The 23,485-nt window shown below is 53.6% G+C and overlaps 1 protein-coding gene across 1 annotated transcript in view; it reads right to left on the bottom strand.

Annotated features, from left to right (window-relative positions):
* The window catches only part of PLXNA1 (plexin A1), a 91,118-nt gene that overhangs the window by 51,288 nt on the left and 16,345 nt on the right, over positions 1 to 23,485 (bottom strand). The window contains 4 exon segments of the mRNA XM_019620119.2: positions 24 to 177; positions 2,202 to 2,325; positions 3,305 to 3,405; positions 5,553 to 5,693. Of these exon segments, the coding sequence (XP_019475664.1) occupies positions 24 to 177; positions 2,202 to 2,325; positions 3,305 to 3,405; positions 5,553 to 5,693 (520 nt within the window).

The raw sequence follows: 23,485 nt of genomic DNA, 5'->3' as shown, positions 1-23,485 counted from the left end.
CAAGACAAGGGACACAAGCTCACCACGGCCCCTGGTGATGGGAATGACGTCCCTGGCAGAGGGAGAGCTGCAGTAGATCTTCCCATCTTCAATGCGGCTCTCGGACTCAGTGAAGTCTTCAAAGGAGCAGTTGACTCCCGCCGAGAGGTCGGGGACGTTCCAGGCCTGCAGGACCAGCTGGGGGAGAGAACATGGAGCACGGCCTTAGGAAGCTAACAAAATGACTCCTTTGTGTCTGCTGTGTGCAAACAGCCAACAGGAAAACCAGGGGTGCAACCCCCCTCTCCCATCCACATGCATGGTCCCCATGCAGGACCCCAGCACTCAAGCCAGGAGCGTAGATGCAAATGGCTTAGAATCCTGAATGCATCACAGCCCGACATCCTCTGCCCTCTGCTGTACCACAAACCATTATGTCTCACCTCTCTGCAGAGACCAAGCCCAGTGTTTGGCTAAAGAATGCTTTACAGAAAAGCATCTATTTCTGCAGACATCAAGAGGGAAGGAATTCACCTCTTCCTCTGCAAATTCATTGCAGGGGTCAGCAGTTCTCACTTTACAAAACGCTTGCCTTATTTCTAATTTGAATTTTTCTCAGCTTCCAGCCATTAGTTCTTGTTATGCCTTTCCTTGATAGATTAAAAAGCCCTTTAGTCCCTGATATTTGCTCCTCGTAAAGGCACTTATACTCTGTAATCAAGTCACCTCTTAATCTCCTTTTTGATAAGCTAAGCAGATTGAGCTCGGGAAGTCTCTCACTGGAAGGCATTTTCTCCAGCCCCAACTCATTTACATGCTGTTTACTGAAGGTGCTCAGCCGCCTTTAAGCAGCTGTCTCCGGCCCGAGTGCTGCATCCCAGCACTGATCACAGCAGACCCCACGGTACAGGCACCAGCAGGCACAGAAATAGCCCCAGAGAGAGCAACAAATGCCTCCCAGAACGCCCACGAAACAGCCCTTCCTGGGATCAGTGCACTGGGATCTTTTCCAGTATCACCACTTCCCAGGACATCTCTCAAAAGCCAGCCTTACTCCTCAAAGTCCAGCTCAGGACCTGGCAGTATCAAATCCACTTTCCCTGCTGAGCTAGCACAAACCCCATAGGGATCTCCTCCCCAGCACCCCATAACATGCCACCCCGTTTGTCTCAGCATCCTCTGCAGATCTCATCAGCAGCAATTCCGCATTTGTTTCCACATTACCGATGAAAAGCCAAAGCTGCACTCCAATCCCTGCAGAAGCACTTTCAAAATGTTTCCATTCAGTGACAATTCCCCTCTGACAATGACTTTTTGAGATCTGTCACGGAGCCAGTTCTTAATCCACTTAACACATGCTTTATCAATATTGTATAATGCTAATTTTTAATCAGAATGTTGTGTTGTACCGAGTCAAATGCCTTGTAGAAGTCTAGAGACATCACATCCCTGCAGTCCCTCTTCTAATTCAAGTCATAATTTCATCAAAGAACAAAATGCGGTTTGTTTGACACAAAACTACATTGACTAGCATTAATTATATTCCCATCCTTGATTCTTCATCAGTTGTATCCTACCTCATTTTTTTTCCACTAGCTTTTCTCAGCTTGATGTCAAACCAAGCAATCTTGAGCCACTTGGGTCATCCCACGTGCCCTTCCAACAAGAGCCTTTTCTGCTTGCTGGACTTTTCTCAACATCCACTTCTTTATTACAAAGCTCCATCTGCAAGCCAAGGAACTCTTAGGCCAACTCCTTCAGGACTCCTGAGTGCCAGACATCCAGACCTGGCAGCTTGCAAAAGTTTATTGCTAGTATACGCTGTTTTGCATTCTCTTTACAGTGCTAATGGCCTGGAAAATATTTCATGGAAGTACATCATCCTTTCTGTCTGCACAGACAGAGCAGTGAGCTGTGCATCTAAGTCACATCCCAAAATATCTACTACTGGCCGCTGTCAGACAGGATATTGAGCTAGATGGATCTCTGGCCTACAAATGGCAAATCTGATGTTGTTATTTATACTGTGGAGAAACATTTACTGCTCGGTTACGTCTTTTCTGAATAGTAATCAACAGTTTTATTATCTGCATCCAGCAACAGGCCGGCCCTCATCAATCCCCTACATTTTATTTGTATCAGATCTCTCTTCTCGTTTCTCCCTATCAGTTGCACACTCGTTATTTAACTTAATCGCTGCCTTCCCAGCCCTGAGGACTTACCGGGACCTCGGACATGGTGACTGAGATGTTCCTGGGCTGCACAGTGAGCTGCACGCACTGCCGCAGCTCGGAGGCAAAACGCTGGGGCTCATCTGCCCGTTCACAGCGGTCCTTGCGTGAGCATCTGGGGGGATGAAACCACCACGGTGAGGACGAGAAGCTGAGAAATACCCAATGGGGGGATGAGGTGCCCAGCAATGGGCCTCAGGTGCCTGAGGTCAGAATAGAAGCTCCGCTTTCCCTTTGTGCCAGCACCTCTGCTACAGTGCAGCCATGCTCACATCCCTCTCCTCTTCTATTGCAGCATCCCTGTCAAACACACGCATCTCCCCAACCCCTACAGAGCAGCCTGCAATGCTCCATCACCTCCTTTACGGAGCAGACGACTCCCTCCCCGCTGCTCTCCACGCTTTCTGCAACAACATTATTTCATTATGGGAAGTGTTTTAATTAAATGCCAGGCAAAATGGAGAGAGAAAGTGAACAACGCACATGTCTTACAGTCCTGTCATAAAATCACAGAATCATTAAGGTTGGAAAAGACCTTTAAGACCATCTAGTACAACTATCAATCCATCCCCACCGTGTTCGCTGACCATGTTCCTCAGTGTCACATCTCCACAGTTCTTGAACACCTTCAGATAGTGACCCCACCACCTCCCTGGGCAGCCTGTGCCAGTGCCTCACCTCTCCTGAGAAGAAATGTTTCCTAATATCCAACCTGAACCTCACTGGGCACAACTTATCCTATCATCTTATTGCTGTTACTTGGGAGAAGAGGCCAACCCTCACCTCACCACAGCCTCCTTTCAGGCAGTTGTAGAGAGCAATGAGGTCTCCCCTGAGCCTCCTCTGCTCCAGACTGAACAATCCCAGTTCCCTCAACTGCTCCTCATAAAACTCTTCACAGCTTTCTTGCCCTTCTCTGAACACTCTTCAGCACCTCAGTGTCTTGCAGTGAAGGTCCTACAGCTGAACACAGTATTCAAGGCACAGCCTCACCAGAACTGAAACAGTAGCGGCTCCATTCCCTACAGCTGGGTGTGAGGTGCAGGACAGCAGAGGAAGGTCAGCAAAACTGCAGTGCCAGCCCTGGTACTTACACATTGTGGAGGACACACCAGCCACAGTGGGGGTCCCGGGAGCCCAGGCACAGCTCGCAGCTCTCGTATTGCTCACAGCTCTCTACTGGCACCCGCGTCACCTGTGGGAAAAGGCAGTGAAGTGGTGCCCAAGGGGACAGCTGGGTCACAAGGGCTCAAAGGGCTGCGGATCCACCACCCCATGGCGCATTGGGAAATGCCTTGGACATCACATTTCTGAGTCTGGGAACTCTACAAGAACAACAACCACCATCTCCTGGCCAGCCCAGCAAGGCCAGAATGGGGAAACCTTCATCTTTGCAGAGTTTGGGGAATAGCTCAGCTCTGACACCAGTTTCCAATACCTCCCACACACCCCTGCAGCTCGTAGTCCCACTCCGAAAGGGTTACCACTCCTTTATTAATTGCTCCTCCAGATTTGATTAAAATCCCCTCGTTCTCCAAGCCCTTCGAGCTCTGTTACAACTGTTCATTTAATTACTTTCCACCAGCACTCTGATAACACCAAGCTGCAGTAGGGAAGAGAGAAGCTTTTATTAAGTAGTGGGGAGGAGAAGTGGGGGGGACAGGATGGGGGCTGGGGAAACTCCTCCCCTCCTCTGCTTCTCCAGTCTCCCCTCCTCACCAGAACCCAGAAACACAGCCTCAATCCCAGGAGCTCCTGTCAAAGGGAGGGAAAGCTGTGATGCTCTGCAGTGAGGAAGACAGAGGGTGGGGAGAGCAACGGGCACAGCACTGGGAGACTTCCTCTGCGAGCTGTGGTGTGGCACTGCCCTTGTTTTGAATTTTGCAGCCCAAATCCAATTTCTGCCTCACCTGGAAAGCCTCAGGTTTCCTGCAGCAGACCAGAAACCAGAGACAGGAACTGGGAGGAGGGGGGAAAAGCTCTGCCGTCCCCATGGGGCTGTCTAGACAAATGCAAGGCCCTGCTCCAGCATCCTTCCCCCTTCCAAAGCCCCGGGCCAGTGGCCAGAAGTTATGCAGCACTCCCACCCATGCACACCTCTCCCCATCAGGCAGAGCCCAGCACAACTCCAAACTCCTGAGACATTCCTGAGATAACCCTGCCTGAGAACGCTCTGCCTGCAGCAAAGCTTCCCAAAGAGAACTTGAGGAGTAGTTGGGGCTGAGATACCAGCACAGAATTGGTTTTCGGGGAAAAAACATGCCCTTGTCCCCCTTCTCAATGGGGAGGAACACAGAGTTGCCACGCTGGGCTGGGCTCTCCCCTCCTCTGCCACCCAGGCTGGATATGGGGAGGAGACAGGGCCAGGCTACGAGGCTGTGACCATACAGGAGCCCGACAGCTCCAAGAAGTGCCACTGCTGCTCGGCACAAAGCCCTGACGCAGCGGGGACCTCACCCGTGCTGGCAGCCCTTTGATGGATTAACTTGTAGCAGCAGGCTCTCCAGCAAGCCCAGGAGCATGCAAACTCCCTCACAGCCAACTAAAACTTCTTATCGTGAGCACCAACCACGCTTTCAGGATGACAGCTGCATGCCCATGCCAGAGTTAGATTTGTACCTTTGGACGGCTCTGAACTGGGGATGGCAGCAGTAGGCACACAGGTGCACACACTGAGGTCTGGGGACACATCAGCTGTACCAGCTCCAGCCAATGGCTCCTCTTGCCCCAGCGTGCAAAAGCAGCTATTCCAGAGAGAACAGGCTGCTCAGAGCGAGGAGCTTCTGCCCACCTGCAGAGCCTGAGGGCAGGGTGGAGGTTCACAGCCCCGCAGCAGGGATGCCGGCTCTCACAGCAGCCCTTGCTCCCTGGGGCACAGGGATTTCAAGCAGCTGCTACTAACAATTAATGCCCGGGGCAGGGACCATGGGGAGGAGAGGAACAGAAGGGCCCTGTCTGGGAGACGTGCCCTGAGGTGATGTTTTTGTACAAGGGGGAGTAGGGAGGAGCTGAGTGTTCCCAGGTGGTATGACTGAGGCGGGACAGAGGTGGCTGGGCAGCTCTGGTGGCAGCTGGGGCCACAGCCTGGAGAGCATCTCATCTGCCCTTCCCAGCCATTACGATCAGTAGGCAAGTGACTTTCGGGCAGGGGGTTGTCCCCAGTGAGACATCAAAGGATGAAGAGGGAAAGTGCAGACTGGACATCAGGGCAAAGGCAACAAAGACAACAGCGCATCTGGGGGATGCCACCAGCACAGCTCGGCAGGGAACAGAGTGGGGAAGACAAGTGACGCAGCATGTGGCAATGGCGTGGCTTTGGGGGCTGCAGCCTCCACCTCTTACCTGCTTCTCAGTCATGGCGTAGAGGTGCTGGCGGTCAGGGCTCAGCACCAGGTCCCGCAGGATGGAGCTGCCTTCGTGGGCCACCACGTTCTCATACTGCAGCGCTTGGTGCTTCCTGTCAGCTGGCAAGTCCACCAGGATCTGCAGGAGAGAGCAAGGAGTAAGCACAGACCCATGCACCCTTCACCTCTGCCTGGTTGGGGAAAGTGCCCCATTGTTGGGATGCTGCCCCCCCATCCCTTACTGGAAGGGACAAGCTGTGGCCACTGCAGCATGGCAAAGCAGCCCAGACCCTATCATCACCTCAGCACTTCCCCAGTAGCAGCAGGACCACACACAAGCCACAGGTGAGATGTACATACCCTGCTAATACCAACCCAAGCAGACGGGCTGTGGAGAACCCTCCCCCCCCAAAAAAACCCACATCTCATCCCAAGCACTGCCTCGTGTCCCCAATCCCCCTCCCTATTTGCAACGTTCCCAATCAGGAGCTGGGAAAGCCAGATCCTGGTGTGCAGCTGATTAGCATGGAAATGTATGCGACTCACAAACAAACCGGGGCCCGTTTAATTAGAGCGACGCCTTTGATTCACCGCCAGCCTCCTGCATGCACCAGTCCTGGATTATTTTTAGGCCATTTTACAAAACAAATGTATTTAATTAAAAAAAGAGACCCCTGAGCAGCCAGCGAGCAGCAGTGCATGGAGGGACCTCAGGACTGGCCTTAGTGGAGCAGATACAGCTTGCTGGAGCCCATGGCACAACCAAAAACACCCCTTCTCTGCTTCCCTCCCCTGCTGCACACCTCTACGCCCATTTTCCCATCACTGAGGGACACTCCCTCCACAATCACCCAGAATAAGTCACCTGTCCTTCAGCATGGTTTGCCAGACCCACCCACACCATGCTCCCCCTCATCACTGTGCCACGTACCACCGCACGCTGAGAACCCAAGAGATGCCCAAAGCCCATCCCAAAGCCTCCGCCCGCCCTTCTGGGGGTATCTTCATGCCCAACTTCAAAACCACATTCACCTCACTCCAACATCAGAGCTCAAACCCCCAGCACCTGTACGGGGCACACTGCACACAAAGCACCCAGCATCACCCGAGGTCCCCCCAGAGGAGGGTTTTGTCTGATCCCAGCAGCAGCATCCATCCCTCGCTATGGCAACGTGACAAATGCACCTTTCCAGCCCTTTTATGGGCCGTAGCTGCGGCGCAGAGGAATCGATACAGTTTTACCCTGGTTCTAAAATAGATCTACGGGTGGATGTCGCACTGGCAGTAATTTTTAACTAGCGGGGTAATTTCCCCATTACATTATTGCACTGCGCAGTGCTGGGAAAGAGAAAGAGATGTATTAAAAAAAAAAGCAAAAAAACCAACAGACGTGAAGCACTTCCAGTTAATTTGAGGCTCCAGGAAGGACCTAAAAATAATCACTGTAAGCAAAGAGGCGGCGACACACAGAGTGCTCCGGTGGGGTCTGCGATGCGCACCGCTCCCACTGCTAAGGATGTTCTAATTGCAGGTCTAGGGGGCAGCAAAATGAGGTTTGAAGACCTGGGTGGGCTGCTTGGGCCATAGGACGGCGGTTTCCCAAAGCCAGTTGATGAGATGAGCAGCATCACTTACCGGCATGGGGCTGCTCCCAGCCCGTGCCCACCTGCGGGGCCAGCGGTGGCTGGGGCAGGGGGAGAGGATGTGCTTTAATCAGAGCAGCCCCCTCGGAAGCACGTGTCTTCCTGCCCACCCTGCTTCCCTTCCACCCAGGGGAAAAGACATTTACCAAAAAAAAAAAAAAAAAATACTATTAACCTTTCTCCTCATCCTGACGCTGATATAATTACCCAATACTAATAATTACTCGCACTAATTTTTCGCTCTGGATTCCTGCCCTTGCTCTACCTGTCTCTGCACAGCAGAGCCGGCTGCTTCAGGCTCGAGCTTTGCTTCCTATGGGGCTGGAAGGAGTTGTAGGGCTGCAATGAAATGGAGGATGCTACTGCCTCTCTCCAGCCCCACTGAGGCACTGGGGTGCTTCTACTAGTTGGCACCATCCCAACCATTGCCATATCCCTGAGCTCTGGGTGAGTCATACCCCCTGGTGTGGGCTTCAGGCGGGGAGGCTGACAATGGATGAATGGAGCAAAGCACCCACAGGTGGAAGACACCACAGAAATTAAGTTGCTCGTTCGTGCACATAGTGGGAAATTCAGTTGTGGATAACAAAAAACACTCATCAGAGGCAAAACTTATTTTGCTTAAATACCTTTTGCTTTCTGACCTGCTCCCAGGCACTCTTCTTCATAGAATATCCCCACTTGGAAGGGAGCAATAAGGATCACTGAGTCAACTCCTGGCTCCACACAGGACCACCCAAAAACTAGACCATCTTCCTTCCAGCCCATGTATTTCATCCCTTGACCTACATGACTCCAAGGAACCTGCAATGGCAACGTTCACAGCTTGGGCTTGAGAAGCTACTCAGCCCCACAGCTTGGCAAGGCAGGTGGTGAGACCATGGAATCATTAAGGTTGGAAAGACCTCGAAGATAACCAATGCCAACCCACCCCCACAGTGCCATAACCACATCCCTTAGTGTCACATCTCCAAGGTTCTGGAACACTTCCAGGGACGTAATGACTCCACTTCTCCTTGGGCAGTGCATCACCGCTCTTTCTGAGAAGCATTTTTCCTGATAGACAACCCGAACCTCTCCTGGGTCAACCAGAGGCCGTTACCCCTCGCAGGCAGAGATGAGAGGACCCAAGAGCAGCCACGGGCAGCCCGGCCCAGCGCAGCATGGCGCTGTACAGCCCCGGCACAGGCACAGCAGGTGGGGAGCGAGCACAGCCGGTGAGGAAAGCGGCTGCCAACATACCAGGGCTGCCTTTGGATTTAACAGGCAGCAGCAGCAGCCCGGGCAGACTGCACGGCACAGCTGCACGGCACCGCGGCACACAGACAGTGACCAAGAGAGGAGCTGGAGTCACTCACATCCCTGCAGGGGGACACCTGGCTCTCCCAGCCCCTGCCCGCTGCCGGCAGCCCCCTCCTCTTGGCACGAGAAGTGCTCGGCGACGCTTTGTGCTCTTATCTGCGCGCGGCTGTGATTAATGCTCAGCGGCTGGCAGGAGCGACGAGAGGAGGGCGCTTTCGCCCGCCTGCCACACTTCAAAGGCAGGGACTTATCTGCCTCAAACACACTCCGCAGCCTTTTCACGGGGACCCTTTCCAGTTCCACGGGGCTCGCACAGCGCTGACAGGCAAGGAGAAAGGAGGGTTTATTTACAGGAGCGCGTTTCAAAGCCTCCCCCGCTCCCTCCCCAGTACACTCCAGGGATGTAGCGAGTGGTAAACCTGCAGGGACAGCCCTGTGCCACAGCTCTGCAGAGCTCAGGGCTGCGAGTGGAGGGTGACAACACAGAGGGGGCACCAGGGGTCCCCATGCCGCAGGAAACCTCAGCATCATGCAAAATATCTCCCCAAGGCCAAGCAGGACCTGCTCGGCCCCAGCCAACCTGGGGCGGAGGTGACAGCTGCTGGGGAGCGTCACCCAACACCACGCAGCCCAGCTCAGGGCAGGAAGCAGAGGATCCTATGTCCAGCCCTGTTCATGTGGCCTGGGCTCACCCCGAGGCAGCCGGGCCCCCAGCACCCCCACATACCTTCCCCCCACCTCAGCCCCAGGGAGCAGCAGCACGGCAGCTGCCGCCCGTACGCCCTTCTCTAGTTTCCAAAATGAGGTTCCTGCATCAGCTGCTCTAGGGGGAACACTCCTCTCCCCCCTCCATCCCTGCTCAGTCACCTCGAAAATGCAGGACTAGCAGCAGCTGCGAGGTTGCAGCATCAGCTGTCCTCGGGGGGGCCACAGTCAATGCAGGCAGTGCTTTCGGGTAGGGGGTGCTGGCTGGGGACAACAGCAGGGACAAGTGTTCAGGGACGAGGTGAGGATGTGGTGCTGAACGCTGTGTTTCAGGTCACCAAAACTCTGCATCCAGCGAGGTGAGGATGAGCACCAAGCAGATCACTGCTGGGATGGCTCAGCACTGCCGGGAAACAGTGGCAATGAGGACTGAAGTGCAAGGACATGGGCAGCGGGAAAGGGGATTTGGAGATGCATTCCTGCCGCATCCCAGCAGAAAAATGCCAGCAATGCAGCCTGGGCAGTCAGCAGCTGCCCCACATTGGAATGTGCCCATGACCCCCCTCGTGGCCACTGCACTGCAGCTGAGTATTTCTGGGGGTCTGACACAGCATTCTGGGGGCACGCAGAGCTCGGGGAGATGTTGGCAGGCAGCACGGGGCCAAGATGCTGCTTCCACACTCATAACACACTGAGGGCAAGGGGTGAGCTGAGCTGCCAGTCAGTACAACCCACTTATAAAGATTAATACAAGCAAGGCTCACGTCCTAGGCCCTGCATTGCCGTGAGCCAGAGAATATTAGAACTTTAATTATATCAGTATAATAAAGCAAAAAACAAGAAGATACTTAATCTAAATCAACGCCCATAACAGCGACAAATCCCAGAAGCTGACCTGCACTGATAGCTGTGACACTGCCTTTGCAGCTCATGTCACCACGGGTGTCATGTCCCTGTGGTGGCACCCAGAGCTCGGCCACATGGACTGAGGGCAGACAATGGGGTACGACCAGAGGTTTTGCCATGGGATATAGCTGGAGGGGCTGCAGGCTGCCTGCAAAGCTTCCCAAAGCCACGTGGTCCCTCACACAAAACCACGGTCCTACCAGCTCCATGCCAAGAGCAGGAAAAGCATGAATGCAAAGCAAAGAGTGCCTAAGGGAAAGAGGGATTACAGCAGCAGTTACCCATTCAGCTTCTAGGGCTAGCAGGCAGCTGCCTGGAGCAGGGTGCTCTAGGGAGCACAGGTTTGGGAGCAGCTGCATCAGTCAGAATTGCCCCATCAGCAGAAGGGATGGAGAACCACAGCCCACCTCACAGCTCAACCAGCTCTGATGGAACCAAAAAGCTCTCACTAAGACCTTTTGCATCATTTTGTAGGAAAACTGAACCACTGGAGAGAAAGACCCGGTGCCAGAGCTGCAGCCTCCAGTAAGGAATTGAGATAGAGTCAAATGTCAGTAAAAGAGGGACGTGGGGAGACCACAGATTGGGGTGAGAGCCCCAAGGCCCCCTGGAGCCCCACACTTGCTCTGAGACCCACCGAGGCACAGGCACCACTCCTCTCCAGCCCGCCAGCTGCTCCGGCAGTCTCGAGCCATTGATTTCTCAGCTTTGCCCTTCAAAACTCTCCTGGCTCAGTGCCCAGTTTGTATCGTCTCGTTCCTCGGGAGCAAAATATCTCTATTATTATTGCAATTATTTCCCAATCAGCATCGCTCAGGGCTGACTCAGTGAGGGGATGGGCCCAGCGCCCAGCGATGCACAGCCGCTGCCCCTGGAGGAAGGTGGGTATCCCCACTGCCATGGCCATCCCTGCTGGCTCTCCAGTACGCACTCAGCACTTTTATTTTCACCTCCTCAGCAGCGAGGAGACCACCAGCAGCAGCCTGGCTTTCTGTACCATGGCTGTGAGTCCAAAAATCTCTCCTGCAACACTCCTGCACACCCAAAATACTGTTTATTTTCCTACTCGCTCCAATGCCCAGATCAAAAAGGCAACACAACTCTTCTCCCTATGCAACCTGAGCAAGGCAACAATGCCAACGACTAAGAATGTATCCTCCGCATCCCAGCACCAGGACACTGAGCAAGGGGGACATAGGGGATGCTCCCTTCCCAGCCAGCTATTGGGGAGCCCAAAACCCAGGGAGGAGGCAACTTTGCCTGGAGCTGCATGGGGAGAAAGTACACAGGAGGCTCCCAGAGCTGCAGCACGCCGGAGATCAGCTGATCCTCCTGTTCCTTCCCCCCGCATCGGCCCCAGGAAAATAGCTGCTTCCTTCCTGCTCCCTGCAACAACACCACAGCAGACAGGAGCTGCCTGAGGACAAGGAAGGGCCACCAGAAGGCAGGAAAAGCCCACGTGGAGTTGGGAACAGCCCCCACCTCAGGTCCAATAGCCATCGCTCCTACACCACACAGCCCAAAGCCTCATGCTGCAGTAACACATTGCTGCAAATGCATATCAACACAAACAAAACCCATCCTCGCCCAGCAGGGAGAAGGGCAGCCTTGGGTGCACCCTGTGTCACCCGTTTGACACCGGCACCGCTCCTCTCATTACTGCTGCCCTGCAGTTTTATCCCAATGGGCAAATTACACCTGATGGGCCAGGGGAAGCTGCTAAGTAATAAAAAAAGAAATCAAGGCCTGAAAAAACACACGGCATGCTGACAGCATTAAATATTAATGTCTCACGCAGGCAGCAGAACTGGACATGCAGAATGCCTCGTGAATTCAGTGACAAATTACATACTGTTTAATGTGCTTCCTGGGAAAGCAATCCATCGTATCAGGCGGTGGGAAAGTTACAGACACACTTCCTATTTTTTTCATTCTTAAATAATCATGTCACCTATCAGTGGGCTGAGATGGAAACTGCAGGTAGCTCCCCCCGGACCCCTCCAGCTCCCGGACACAGGCACACCTCCAAGGCTGGAGGAAAGCTCCTGCTGTCCCACTGCTCACACCCAGCTGAACCCGGCTGTGTGCCAAGCACAGAGCAGAGCGCATACAAATATTTTGCTTCCAACCGCACCTTGCCCTCCCCACCCCAAGCTCTCAGCGTGTTTGTAGAGCTCTCCATGCTGACGTTCCTTCTTCATTTCACAGCTTTGTAACGGAATCATAGAATTGTTAAAGCTGGAAAAGACCACTAAGATGACCAAGTCCAATCCATCACCACCATGTCCACTAACCCTGTCCCACAGTCATCTCTGGCCCTCAACCCAGCTCAGTGTGTGCCCCACTGACTGTGCCCCTCTGCACAGCTCCTGGCCATGTGGAGGACACCCAAGGTCAGACTAGACAGGTCTGAGCACCTGATGGAGCTGCAGGTGTCCCTGCTCACTGCAAAAGGGTTGGATCAGATGGCCTTTAAGGGTCCCCTTCAGTTCAAATTGTTCTATGATTCTACAAAGAGACGCAGGGCCGCATCAAGCCCAGCAGCAACACAAGCACTGCAGTGCACTCTCCATTCACAAACAGGATGGAAATGAAGCTCTTCAGCCCATGGATAGCAGCAATTTCGAAGGAGAGATTGAGAAGATTTAAATACAGAGATTGCCTTCCCTGAGGACACTGCTGCAGACATTTAAGAGCTCAGGCTTTACACTGCGCAGGCACTCTCTCTGCAGCACTCGCGTGGCTGCAAAGCTCCCCTCTCTGCTCACCCTCCCTCGGGCTCACCAGGAAGCAGGACAACAGCAAGCAGCACCAACACCCATAGCAAAGCCTATGCACCTCTCTGAGCGCCCGGCACACAGCTAGGGCTGCTCTTTGCGAGCGTGCCTCCCTGCCCACAAGTCTCTGGAGGAGCACGTGCTGCATTCAGAGTGAAATCCTCAGAACAGCTTTCAGGAACACCTGCCACCATCTCACCTCCCCGGAGCCGCCACGGCTGCCAGGGGATCTCAAGCAGAGGCTGCCACTCGCATGACGGCCGTGGGGCCACTCGCAGCGCCATGCAGCCCAGCACCCAAAGGCACGGCACTGAGCAACTGAAGCCCTCGCTGGCCCCAGCTTCTGTGGAGGAGGGGTGGCCCAGCAAGGGCTCATCTGGGGTTTGGAGACAGCAGGGATGGAGACAGGACGAGCGGTCCCCAAATTCACAGCGTGCTTTCTCCTGAGACAGCAGCCCAAGGGTGCACCCGCTTGAGGATCTGCACTGTAGAGAGGCCAAGGGGTGGGAAATGATGTTAATTAAAGTTTTAATTACTGTAACCAAACGAGTGGTATAATTACTTTATTCTCGCAGAGACTTCAAACTGATTAAGAATCACGTGCGCAAGCTTTGATTTGATTTTTAATTAAACGTGCCGTCAGAGGCGGTGTGAGACGAGCAGGGGCCGGCTCAGCCTTAAGACCTCATGGGAACCCCAAGGCCAAGCGGGGACCCCCGGATGCCCCCCAGCCAGGAGGTGTGGAGCTGCAGGGGCTGCAAACGGAACCATTCTGCAGGGATGTGGCACCAGGGCTGGTGGCACCAGTGACACCTGTGTGCTATCCTCACCAATCCCCATCTCTGGGCACCTCCTTTCCACAGGCTCCTCATCAGCCCCTGGTTCCCACACCCCAAACCGCCTCTCCCAAGAGCTCCGTGCAGTCCCCTCAAATATTAACGAGCTCGCGCTGCCACTGGAGGGAATTATTAAAAAACAATTTTGCAAAGGTATCTTTTTCAAATAATAATAATACTAAAAGACAAAGCAGTAGAAATTAAATTCCCAGTCCCCTACCTCAAATAAATAGTATCAGAATTTGAAATGAGACATAATTACCCCGGCAAGGTTAAAGCCGCTAATGCAGACAGAATACAGAATCACCATTCATCATAATCACATCTCATATCACAGCCATTATTTATAATTAGGAGGCACGGTTTAAAAAACACATAAAGACGCCCATGCAATGCAGTAATTCTTCTGTTATCGCTCCTGGAGGGCCAACCCAGGCCCTTTCAGAAGCTCTGATTTGTGGAGTCCGGATCAGGAATGAAAAGAACCCAAAAGTCATTCCCAAAGAGCGTACCTGCCAGCAGGTTCAAACCACTGTGCCCAGCTGGGCGAGTGCTGCAGGGCAGAGTTGGCACATGGCACGTGCCCCAGCCTGACCACCAGCCCCATGGATTCACCCAGCTTTCTCTGCCACTGGGTGGTTTTACGTCATTTTAAACCATGGGACAAGTCATAGCAAGAGCTGGTGAAACCAAGAGCTAAAGGCAAAGATGCCAGGAGCTGCCCTGGTTTGAAGCAAGGGCTGTGCAGGCTGCTCCACAGCCCGGTGAAATATTAACAAGTGAGGTTGGAGGAAATTACCCTTTATGTCTTCCAGGGAAACGAGTGCGAGGCAGCAATGACACAGCACAGTGACAGGGCACAGTGACACGTGGTAGAGACCAGCGCCGGGGATGCACAGGTCTCCAAGTGACTCCAAAAAACACAAGCGTGCAGTGCCACGGGATGCTGAGCTGCTCCATCCCACACAAACACTCCAACACTCAGGATGGGGGAATATCTGAGGGCAAAACAATCCCTTGAGCGGTGGTTCTGCACCCCTTGGTGGCAAATGACAAAGCAAGAGAGGGTGCCCAGGGTGAGCTGGGGCCAAGGCAAAAGCCCAGGGAGGAGGCAGCAGGATGATGGAACGAACACATCCACGTGCACAACAGCTGTGGTGTTTCGGAGATGGAAAACAAAAGCAGAGCAGGACCAGGCACCACAGCAAAGTCCCCACTCCAGGACATGCCACCAGCAAGCAGGGGACACACCTGCAAGGTGATGCTCCCTGCAGGGCCTTTAACATTGGTAGCACTGAGTTTACCAAAGCCCAAACGAGCAGAGAGAGAGAGAAGGAGGCACTTTGCAGCGCTGCACGGAGGATCGCTGTTTGCCCTTCCAAACGCTGAAAACTAATCCCCCCTTCTCCCCTTTTTATCCCATTGAAAACTTGACAGAACCTCCTAGCGCTTTGCAGTTGAAATTGGCAGGTCTTAAATTAATTGACTACAATTTTACACAACAACATGTTTAGCTGAGAGTTGGCCCGCAGCCTGCTTGGCTCGCCACCGCTCCCCAGACACTTTTCAAGCAACCTCAAAAACTTCATAACACATCTAAGGCAAAGGAAGCAGGTTGCCAATGTGACCCACTCCCTGCCAAAAATCAAGCCCTGCTTCCCCACACCCCCCTCCTCGACCCTTCTCCGACTCCTCCAACACTTCCCTCACTCTCATTAACGGCTTGTTAAATTATTCTAATAATCTCTGAGGACTGTGCTCCTCCAAACGCAAAGGAGCAGGGCACAGGTTTCCTTCTTGCTGGGTCACGGGCCTGCTGCTTTGCCACGGGAATGACAGAGATGGGACCAATGCGTGCAACAGGCATGAGGAAAGTCAGGTTCTTATTCCACTCCAAACTGACTTATTTCTGCTCTCCTTCCACTTAAACCCCAAAAGATGAGGCCCAAAGCAAAAGCCGACAACACAGTGCCAGCACTGGTGGCACATCCTCATTCCTTCCAGCTGGGAGACAGGTGCTCTGGGGTGGCACATTGGTGACCCTGCGCACGGGGACATGCAATCCCACCGATGAACCCACAGCTCCAGCTCACCTCCAGCTCTCACCAGGAGCCAGCTCAGCCAAAAACAATTGTGCTGTTGTTAGCGGAGCCGGAGCGGCTGCTCAACCCAGTGCCAGGTCCCCAAAAACTCAAGTTTGGTTCTCCCCGGTCCCTGAGCCTCTCTGCTCCAAGATCCTAAGAGATGCCACCGTGGCCCAGTACCAATCCCATTGCCCAGTGTCAACCCTATGGCCCAACGCCGGTCCTGGTGCCAGGCACGTGTCCAGGGCACAGCGCTGAGCTCCGGTCGGGCTGCAGGAGGCTGGCGAGGATTTCTCCAGCTCAGCCTCGGGTCAAGCAGCTGATGCTTGACGAAAGCCAAATTGGGGGTGGGTTGTTTGTGTGATTTTATTTCTTGAATAAACAGAAACATCCTGTGTGTGATTAAGAGCCTTTATGAAAAACACACCAGCACCAAACTCTGCAGCTGGGGCTGGAGGTACCGCAGTGCTTGGGAGGCAGAAAACAAGAGGGTTTGGCTTCCTCGGGGTGATCACGGATTGACACAACAAAACATCCCAGGCAAGTTTCAGGCCATGCACACAGAAATCCTCCCCGGGAGACCTAAGACCACTCTCTTCTCCCAGAATTGCCACATGTTCCACCAAGCCTCCTCTTGCCCCTGCCCCTGCTGCAAGCTCAGGGCAAGCAGGGCTCCAACAGCCCACGCACCCTGAGCCGCAGCCACGGTGCACCAGCATCGCCTTTAAGCATTAATTATTTTCTTTATCACCTTCTGCCTGAGGATATCAAAGCACTCGGCATGCATTTATGCTGCACTCCTCCTTTTGGCTGCGGGCATCACCATCTGTAGATGGCAAGGAGGAGAAAGCTGTGGTGCAGACGGAGCAGCAAGCCGACCCCAGCCCTGCTCCAAGACACAGAGCCAAACACAGGGACCTGCAGCACTCCTGTAGCCATCCCACTGCATCCATTCCATCGCATCCAACCCATGCAGCCCCTGCACTGCACTCCTGCCCCAGGGAGCCATGCCAGGAGAACACATGCTTTTGTTTAACGAGCATGGGCTGAGAGGGGAAAAGGCACTTAAACAGCTCACACACACAAAAAGCAACATTTTCAAGTTGTTGCTCTTTGGCAAGGTTCAAAATAGGCCAAGGTTTTTGTTTTCGTTGGGAGGCTTTAAAAAATGTATTTCATCCAAACCATCCTCAAAACATTCCTGACATTTATCGCCGTCAACTTTTCCTCCAATTAATTGCCTCTGCACAACTATCACTGTCCTGATGAAAAACAGCTCCAGAAATACTCAAGCCATTAAAAAAAAAACCACGCTTTCTCTTGCTCAGTTTCTCTCTGCTCACAAGCACAAACAGAATTAGGGAGGCAAAGGGAGCAGAAACAACACAGCCTCCATAGCGTTGTCCAGCAAGTGGGGATTTGGGAGGCGACAGTGGCAGCTCACTGCCCATGAGCAGCCCCCAAACCACCTCTGCTCACAGCCCTGCAGCACGTGGGACAAGCACAAGGCAAAGCCAAGCACTGCTGCTCCCCAGCAGACAGCCCCCAAAAGGCACCTGGGTGGATACGGTGTCAGGGAAGGCTGGAGCTGGTTGCAGGCTTCTTAATCGCTTCCATTTCCAAAGTGAAGCAGAGCTCTTGTTTCAACAGCTTGCATGAGCAGCTGTCAGGCAGAGAGGTTCAAAAGGACAAGGCTGGAGGGAGAAAGGGAGCTGAGGCTCTGAGCAGAAGGGTTTGGCTATGCATGGGGGTGGAAGGAGGGCACTGAGGAGGCCCCCAGGCTGTGCCCTCCAGTCCCCCAAGTTCTCCTGTGCAGGTTTAAGAGAAGAAAACCCCGAGCTAATGATGTGGAACGTTCACCTCACCTGCTAAAAGAGAAAAGCATCTTTAATTTTAAACATTGAGAGTAAAAACAGATCCCCTGAGCCTCATAAATATACCAGAAAGAGAGGGAGAGTAACACAGAGAAGCCCTGGGGAAATAAACAGGGAATTCGATTTGGGAAGTTCCCCTCCCCAGAGCTGGGTGGAAATCACCCCCACAGCACCATAGCAGGCACAGGCCATGTATGAGGTGCAGCTTTGCTGGATAGTTGGTTTCTTTTTCTTTTTCTTTTTTTTGTAAGTAGTTTGCTTATTGCTCCTCATTGCTGGGATGCAGAGAGCGGAGCAGGAAGGGATGTTCTGACATGAGGGACGGAGGTCACCATGCCACACTGGGGCTGTGCAGCCTTTCCAAAGGGCTCTGTATGTGCAAGTTTTGCTAACACAGTGCTTTCCACAGCCAATTACAGACACAACCATCCTGGCTAGGGGACACAGGCCTATTTTGGGAGTTTTTACAGAAAAACATCTACATATATATATGTTTATATATATATAGACACGCATAAACACACACAGAAACTGCACTACCCTTTCTCTACAATATTGTCCAGTTGCACTTCACTCAGGGCTACCAGTTCACCATGAGCTGAGCCAAGGAGAAGCCAGGTGCTGACCAGCAGAAGACCTGCTGGAGTCACAGCCCCCAAGATGCCAGGACATGGGGTTGTCCTCAAAAACACAAGCAGAGATAAACCCAAGCAAGCCAGTAGCTCTGCGAGCATTGGCTCTACAGACACCGGAACGCAATTAAGATCCACAGGGTTGTGTCAATCACCAAGAGAAGGAAACAGCAGGGAAACCTCTCTCAAAACACAATAGAAGTGCGAGCCATGCTAGTGTCAGGGTGCCCAGAGAATGTGGATGTGGCAAAAATCCCTGCTTGAGCACCTGAGGCTGCAGTCTGGCACCCCAAAGTTGAGGAATGCTGCACTCCAAGAGCAAGTTCAGCCCCAGGCAAACCTCCCCCCTGCATCAAGGGACCCACTCTTCCCCTGGTTCACAGCCCAAAGAGGGCCCACCCAGAGAGACGCAATGCCATCCCCAACGTCCCATGTGGAGCTCACCCCCAAGGGCACATGGAGCTGCCAGGGGATGGGTGAGCAGGGGAAGGCGCGCACAGCCACGGCCCTGCACAGCGCCGGCGCCCAGGATAGCACACAAATTGCTTCATTAAATTTCATCACATTAAGCCAGTTTCATGAATTTAACATTGTCCCCGGACTATTGTTTGTCTGAAAATTAAATTACGGCAACATTTGTTGTTTCAATGAGTCTGTCAATTACAAACGAGACTGGAGAAGGGGGATGCAGGCATGGGCAGGTGATGGCGGCAAATAGGCGGCCCCAGCAGAGGTGGGAAATGCAGCCCCTCTTCTTATGGGATGGGAGAAGGGAAGAATTCAGATAACACTTAGTTTCAGTCAAAGCCAACTGTGCCAGACAAGGCACACTGGGCACAGGAAGCCTGGCCATGTTGGATCCAATCATGGCTCCAATGGAGCACCGGGCAACAGTAGCCCCAGTTATGCTGGTCCGTGGCTGTTTGGTCTCACCAGTTTGCAAAGCTTTGCCATGAAGGGAAATACTTGGAAAGAAATCTCATTTATGCTTCCTTTTCCCCTGAGCAGCTCCTCTCCACAGTATCAGAAACAAAGGTGACAACCTTTCGCTTTGTAAAGAAAACCATTGAGCCAAATGCACTATAAATAGCACCCAAAACTGACCCGTATCCCCAGACGAGGGGAATGAAATGAAGACAAGTGAACCAGCACCTTCAAGGTCAGAGAGATTTTTTTCTCCCTTTGTTCAAGGTCTGGTAATTTTATCAACGTAGGAGAGCAATCCAACATACGTCATTACGGTTCAGCTAATAAAGAGCACACAGCTCTGTCAGCCGGGCATTGTTTCTGCTGCTGTTACGGGGACGGCCATAGGGCACGATGCTCCCCCAGTGGACGCTGCCCTCTGGAGCAACGAGCACAGCAAAATGAAAGTGCTCTCAGCTCATCCAGCTTTGCTCAGTAGGGTTCTCCCCACGGTCTATTCTACAGAGAGGCAGTGTGTCACATGGTGCTGGCTCTCTTCTTTATATCCAGCTGCTAAATTGCATTAAAAGAACTAAGTGTCCATTAAATAAAACTTCCCTGCTATTGCTTGCCATGCAGACAATTGCTCTCGCTGCCACTGGGATGCTCCCTGACAGCAGTAGTTCTGAGTGCACACAAAGACGGAGGGTGTGTGGTGTTTTCGTGTTGGTAGGAAGGAGATGGGAAGAAGAGGTGGTATCTGAAGTCTATGCATGGACTGTGGGGGTTTTCCACCCTAGGCTGCCCAGCAGCCACTTCCAATCAAGAGATTAAAGCAAGCAGATGCATTCCACACAAAGCACCTTCAGGTCCAATGCTAAATGCTGCCCTAAGCCAGGATTAGCACCTCCCAGATGTGGGAGACACATCCTGATGCAAGTGGCACATCCAAACCCTGGCACCACTCTGCTCTTTGACCAGTGGAGCTCAGTGGAGCTTGGGGCTATTCACCACCCAGCCACATGTTTTTCCACTTCACCTCAAGCACTGATCTCACAGGGCACCTTCCTGCCTCCCTACCTCCCCCATCACTCCCATTAGAATTCTCTCCCTGCTATTTCAGAGCAGCACAGCCCATAATTACCAAAGGCAAGGCACAGCAGAGGCTGAGCAGCGGCTCACCCTGAGCTGCCCACAGCCAAGTACCACGCTCAGCGACACTGAACGACCCCACAGATATCAAAACACGGGGATGGATGACGGGCTCCAGAGGTCACCAAGGGGCGGATGGGGTCCAGGTCCCTTGTCCTCACATCTCTACTCCTGACAGGTTTCCTACACAAATTCTGCAGGCACCATTAGCTGGGGCTGAAGGCTGGATACCAGCACACAAATTGCTGCCTTCCGGGCTCCCCGTGCCCTCCCTTTTCTCTGCTGCCTTTGGTGGGAGGCCGGGGCCATTATTCCGTGCGAAAAGCTAAAATTAGTCAGTGTTCAAGCCCGTGAATAGGCACAATGGTTCCAACAGGAGGGCCTTGACAGCACAGGGGCCTCCCAGCTCATTTCCATCTCAATGGGATGGCTTTTCACCCTGCCATGTCCCCAAGGGACCGTCACTGAGGTCCCCAGTAGGCGACCACAGCCACAGCCCTGCTGTGGCACCCAAGACGGGCAGGGAGATACAAGAAGATAGTTGGCATCATCTAAACCAAGTCCACAGGAAAGCAAGGCAACCACCAAGCCTGGAGCGTGCCTGGATCCTCCAAGCTTGGTCCCAGTGGAGGGAAATGCAGAAAGGACCAGAAATGCCAGACACAATCACATCCCAGAGCCTCCTCCAGCTCCTGCCTTCCAAAATCACCTTGCACGAGGGTGCCCATACCCAGCACGATGCTCCGTGCCCGGCTGACGGATGGGGCTGCATGGAGCCACACAAAGTCAGCGCTTTCTCCAGGGAAAGTCTGAGCCAGGCTATGGCCCCGCCTGGCAGTGCGCCCGGCTCCTCTCTCCATCTCTTCACCTGCCGGCTTTGTGCTGACTGCAGAGCAGATGGGGGGAAAACGAAGAGTTATGGCTTGAGTCACAGAGCCTGGAGCATCTGGGGAAGGAACCCCCCAGATCCTCTGTGCAAGGTGCAGGCACCCCAGAGCGTCCCACAAAAGGCAGGAGGGCAGAGGGGGCTCAGCCCCATCCTTCCCCAGAGTCACCCGAGGACGGAGCCAGCAGCTGCTGCCCCGGCAGGTCCCAGAGGCCGGCAGTTCACAATGAATTTCTAATTGTTTCCTCCAACAATGAGACATCCTGTGCGGAGCTCAACAAAGCCTTTCGCAGGCCAGCAGGGCCCCTTCCTCCTGAGCTCCGCACCCCCTCCCTGCACCCCATCCATATCCAGGGCAGCGCTGCCGCCTCCACCTTGATTGAAACAGGCGGCACTCAGCTCTGGTGAGAGCTCTCGAGGGGCCGGGAGCGGCCGAGAGGTATTTGATGGATGCACTTTGGCAACCGTTGGCTACCTTGTCATGCCAATAAAATTATCGCTATTGAGTGGGGAGGAATGCAGGCACGCACTCCCTGGTGCCCATCTCCCCAGGGCGTTGGGGCTGCTGCAGAAGCCCTAAGGAGCTGCAGGCATGGTGGGGAGGGGGGTCCCCAGAGGATGGGATGGGGACAGAACGGGAGAGGGCAGAGGCGGCAGGAACAAAAGGCCCTTGTGTGGTGCGGCCAGCTGCTCGCCCAGCTCTGCCGCGCTCACTGAAGCAGCAGGAATACACAGAGGAGCTCAGCCTTGATGCACCCCAAATGCGCTGCAGAGGTATGGTGCAAGGGGCAGGCTGCTGCAGAGGTACCCCAACACCCACTCCAGACAGCATCAAGCGTGGCACCACCAAAAGGAGCTGCATGACACAGTGGACGCTAAGGATGTCCCTGCAGAAGGCGGACAGCACGGCAGCAGGGCAAGGGGCCAGCTCCATGCAGGATGGGGACATGGGGGTCACGAGGGGAGCCGAGCCCTCTCCGAGAGCTGGATTTCACACGCGCGGACACAATGGGCCCCTTTAAAGCCACGAGCTGCTTAAGCTGCCTTAGTGCTAAGCAGAGGCAATGTGAAAGGAGCCGCGTGGCCGGAGGGGATGGGGACAAACACCGGGCAGGGAGCCTCGTGCTTTCTCCTTACAGCCTCACAAGGACCCTGACCTTCACAGGGTGATTTGTGGATTGGAGAACCAGATGGAGTTTTGTTTCTGTACCTGTGACACAGAGCCCAGGGCATCACCAGGAAGAGGACGCAAGCCTCATGCAAAGCCTCCTCAAAGGCAGCAGCAAAGTGTCCAGCCACGCAGAAGGGCTCTCAGAAGCCAGAAGCAGCTCTCCCCTGCTTTGGCTGCCCTGAGAGCAAGAAGCAGAGCAGTCACTTGGAAACCAGCAGCCCAGCTTCAACTCACAAGGTGCCCCAATGATCTGACTCAGCCATCAGCCTACACCTGTCCACACCAGGGTGCAGCTCTTGGGAGACCTTGCCCTTAACTTGTCACCCAATGGAGATCTACGCAAGTCCAAAAGACATAACTTAAGATCACCAAATGCTCCCCAAAGCAGGCAGCCAGCCTCAGCTGACAAGGACAGGGTGAGCAGCTGGGTACTGCCCAAAGCAGGAGACATTCCTGCTCCCTCCAGACCCACATCTCTCCTCCTCAGCAGCCCCCACAGCAGCAAGTCTGTAGCCAGCAAAGCAGCCATCCGCCAAAATACCCAGCACATGACTAGCAGATGCCCTATGCTCCCTGCCAACCCAGAGGGGATAATTATTGACTTGCGGCACAGCTGGAGGAAGGAGGGAGAGGAAGAAAGCAAAGGGGCTTTCACAATGAAAAGAGATTTTGCTTTTAAAACACTTAGAGGGAAAAAAAATAAATCATTCTTTAGAAGCAAAATCAGAAGGGGAGAAAGCACCAGTACTGCCCCAGGCAGTGAGGGAGCAAAAACATGATTTCCCAGCCCAGAGTCAGCAAATGATGGGGAAATTCCTGCAAAGCCCAAGCCTGTAGATTCCTCCTGCTGCTCCTCACGCCCTGCCCTGCAGCTGCTCAGCCCCGGACTCACTGTGCTCACCAAATAGCCCCACTGAACATGAGCTGCCAGCGCTCCTCCCCAGGCAGGAGCTGCAAGGTCCCCAGGTCCTTCCCAGGAGTAGCAAGCACCACATGTTTGTGCACCCATAGGGATGACCCACTTAGCACAAAGAGTTTATTTGTTTTTTTGGGTTTT

Source organism: Meleagris gallopavo, chromosome 14 (genome assembly GCF_000146605.3).
Source record: "Meleagris gallopavo isolate NT-WF06-2002-E0010 breed Aviagen turkey brand Nicholas breeding stock chromosome 14, Turkey_5.1, whole genome shotgun sequence".
In the NCBI taxonomy this organism is placed as follows: Eukaryota; Metazoa; Chordata; class Aves; order Galliformes; family Phasianidae; genus Meleagris; species Meleagris gallopavo.
The sequence above is the reverse complement of the archived record's forward strand: the minus strand, read 5'-3'. Positions and strand labels throughout refer to the sequence as shown.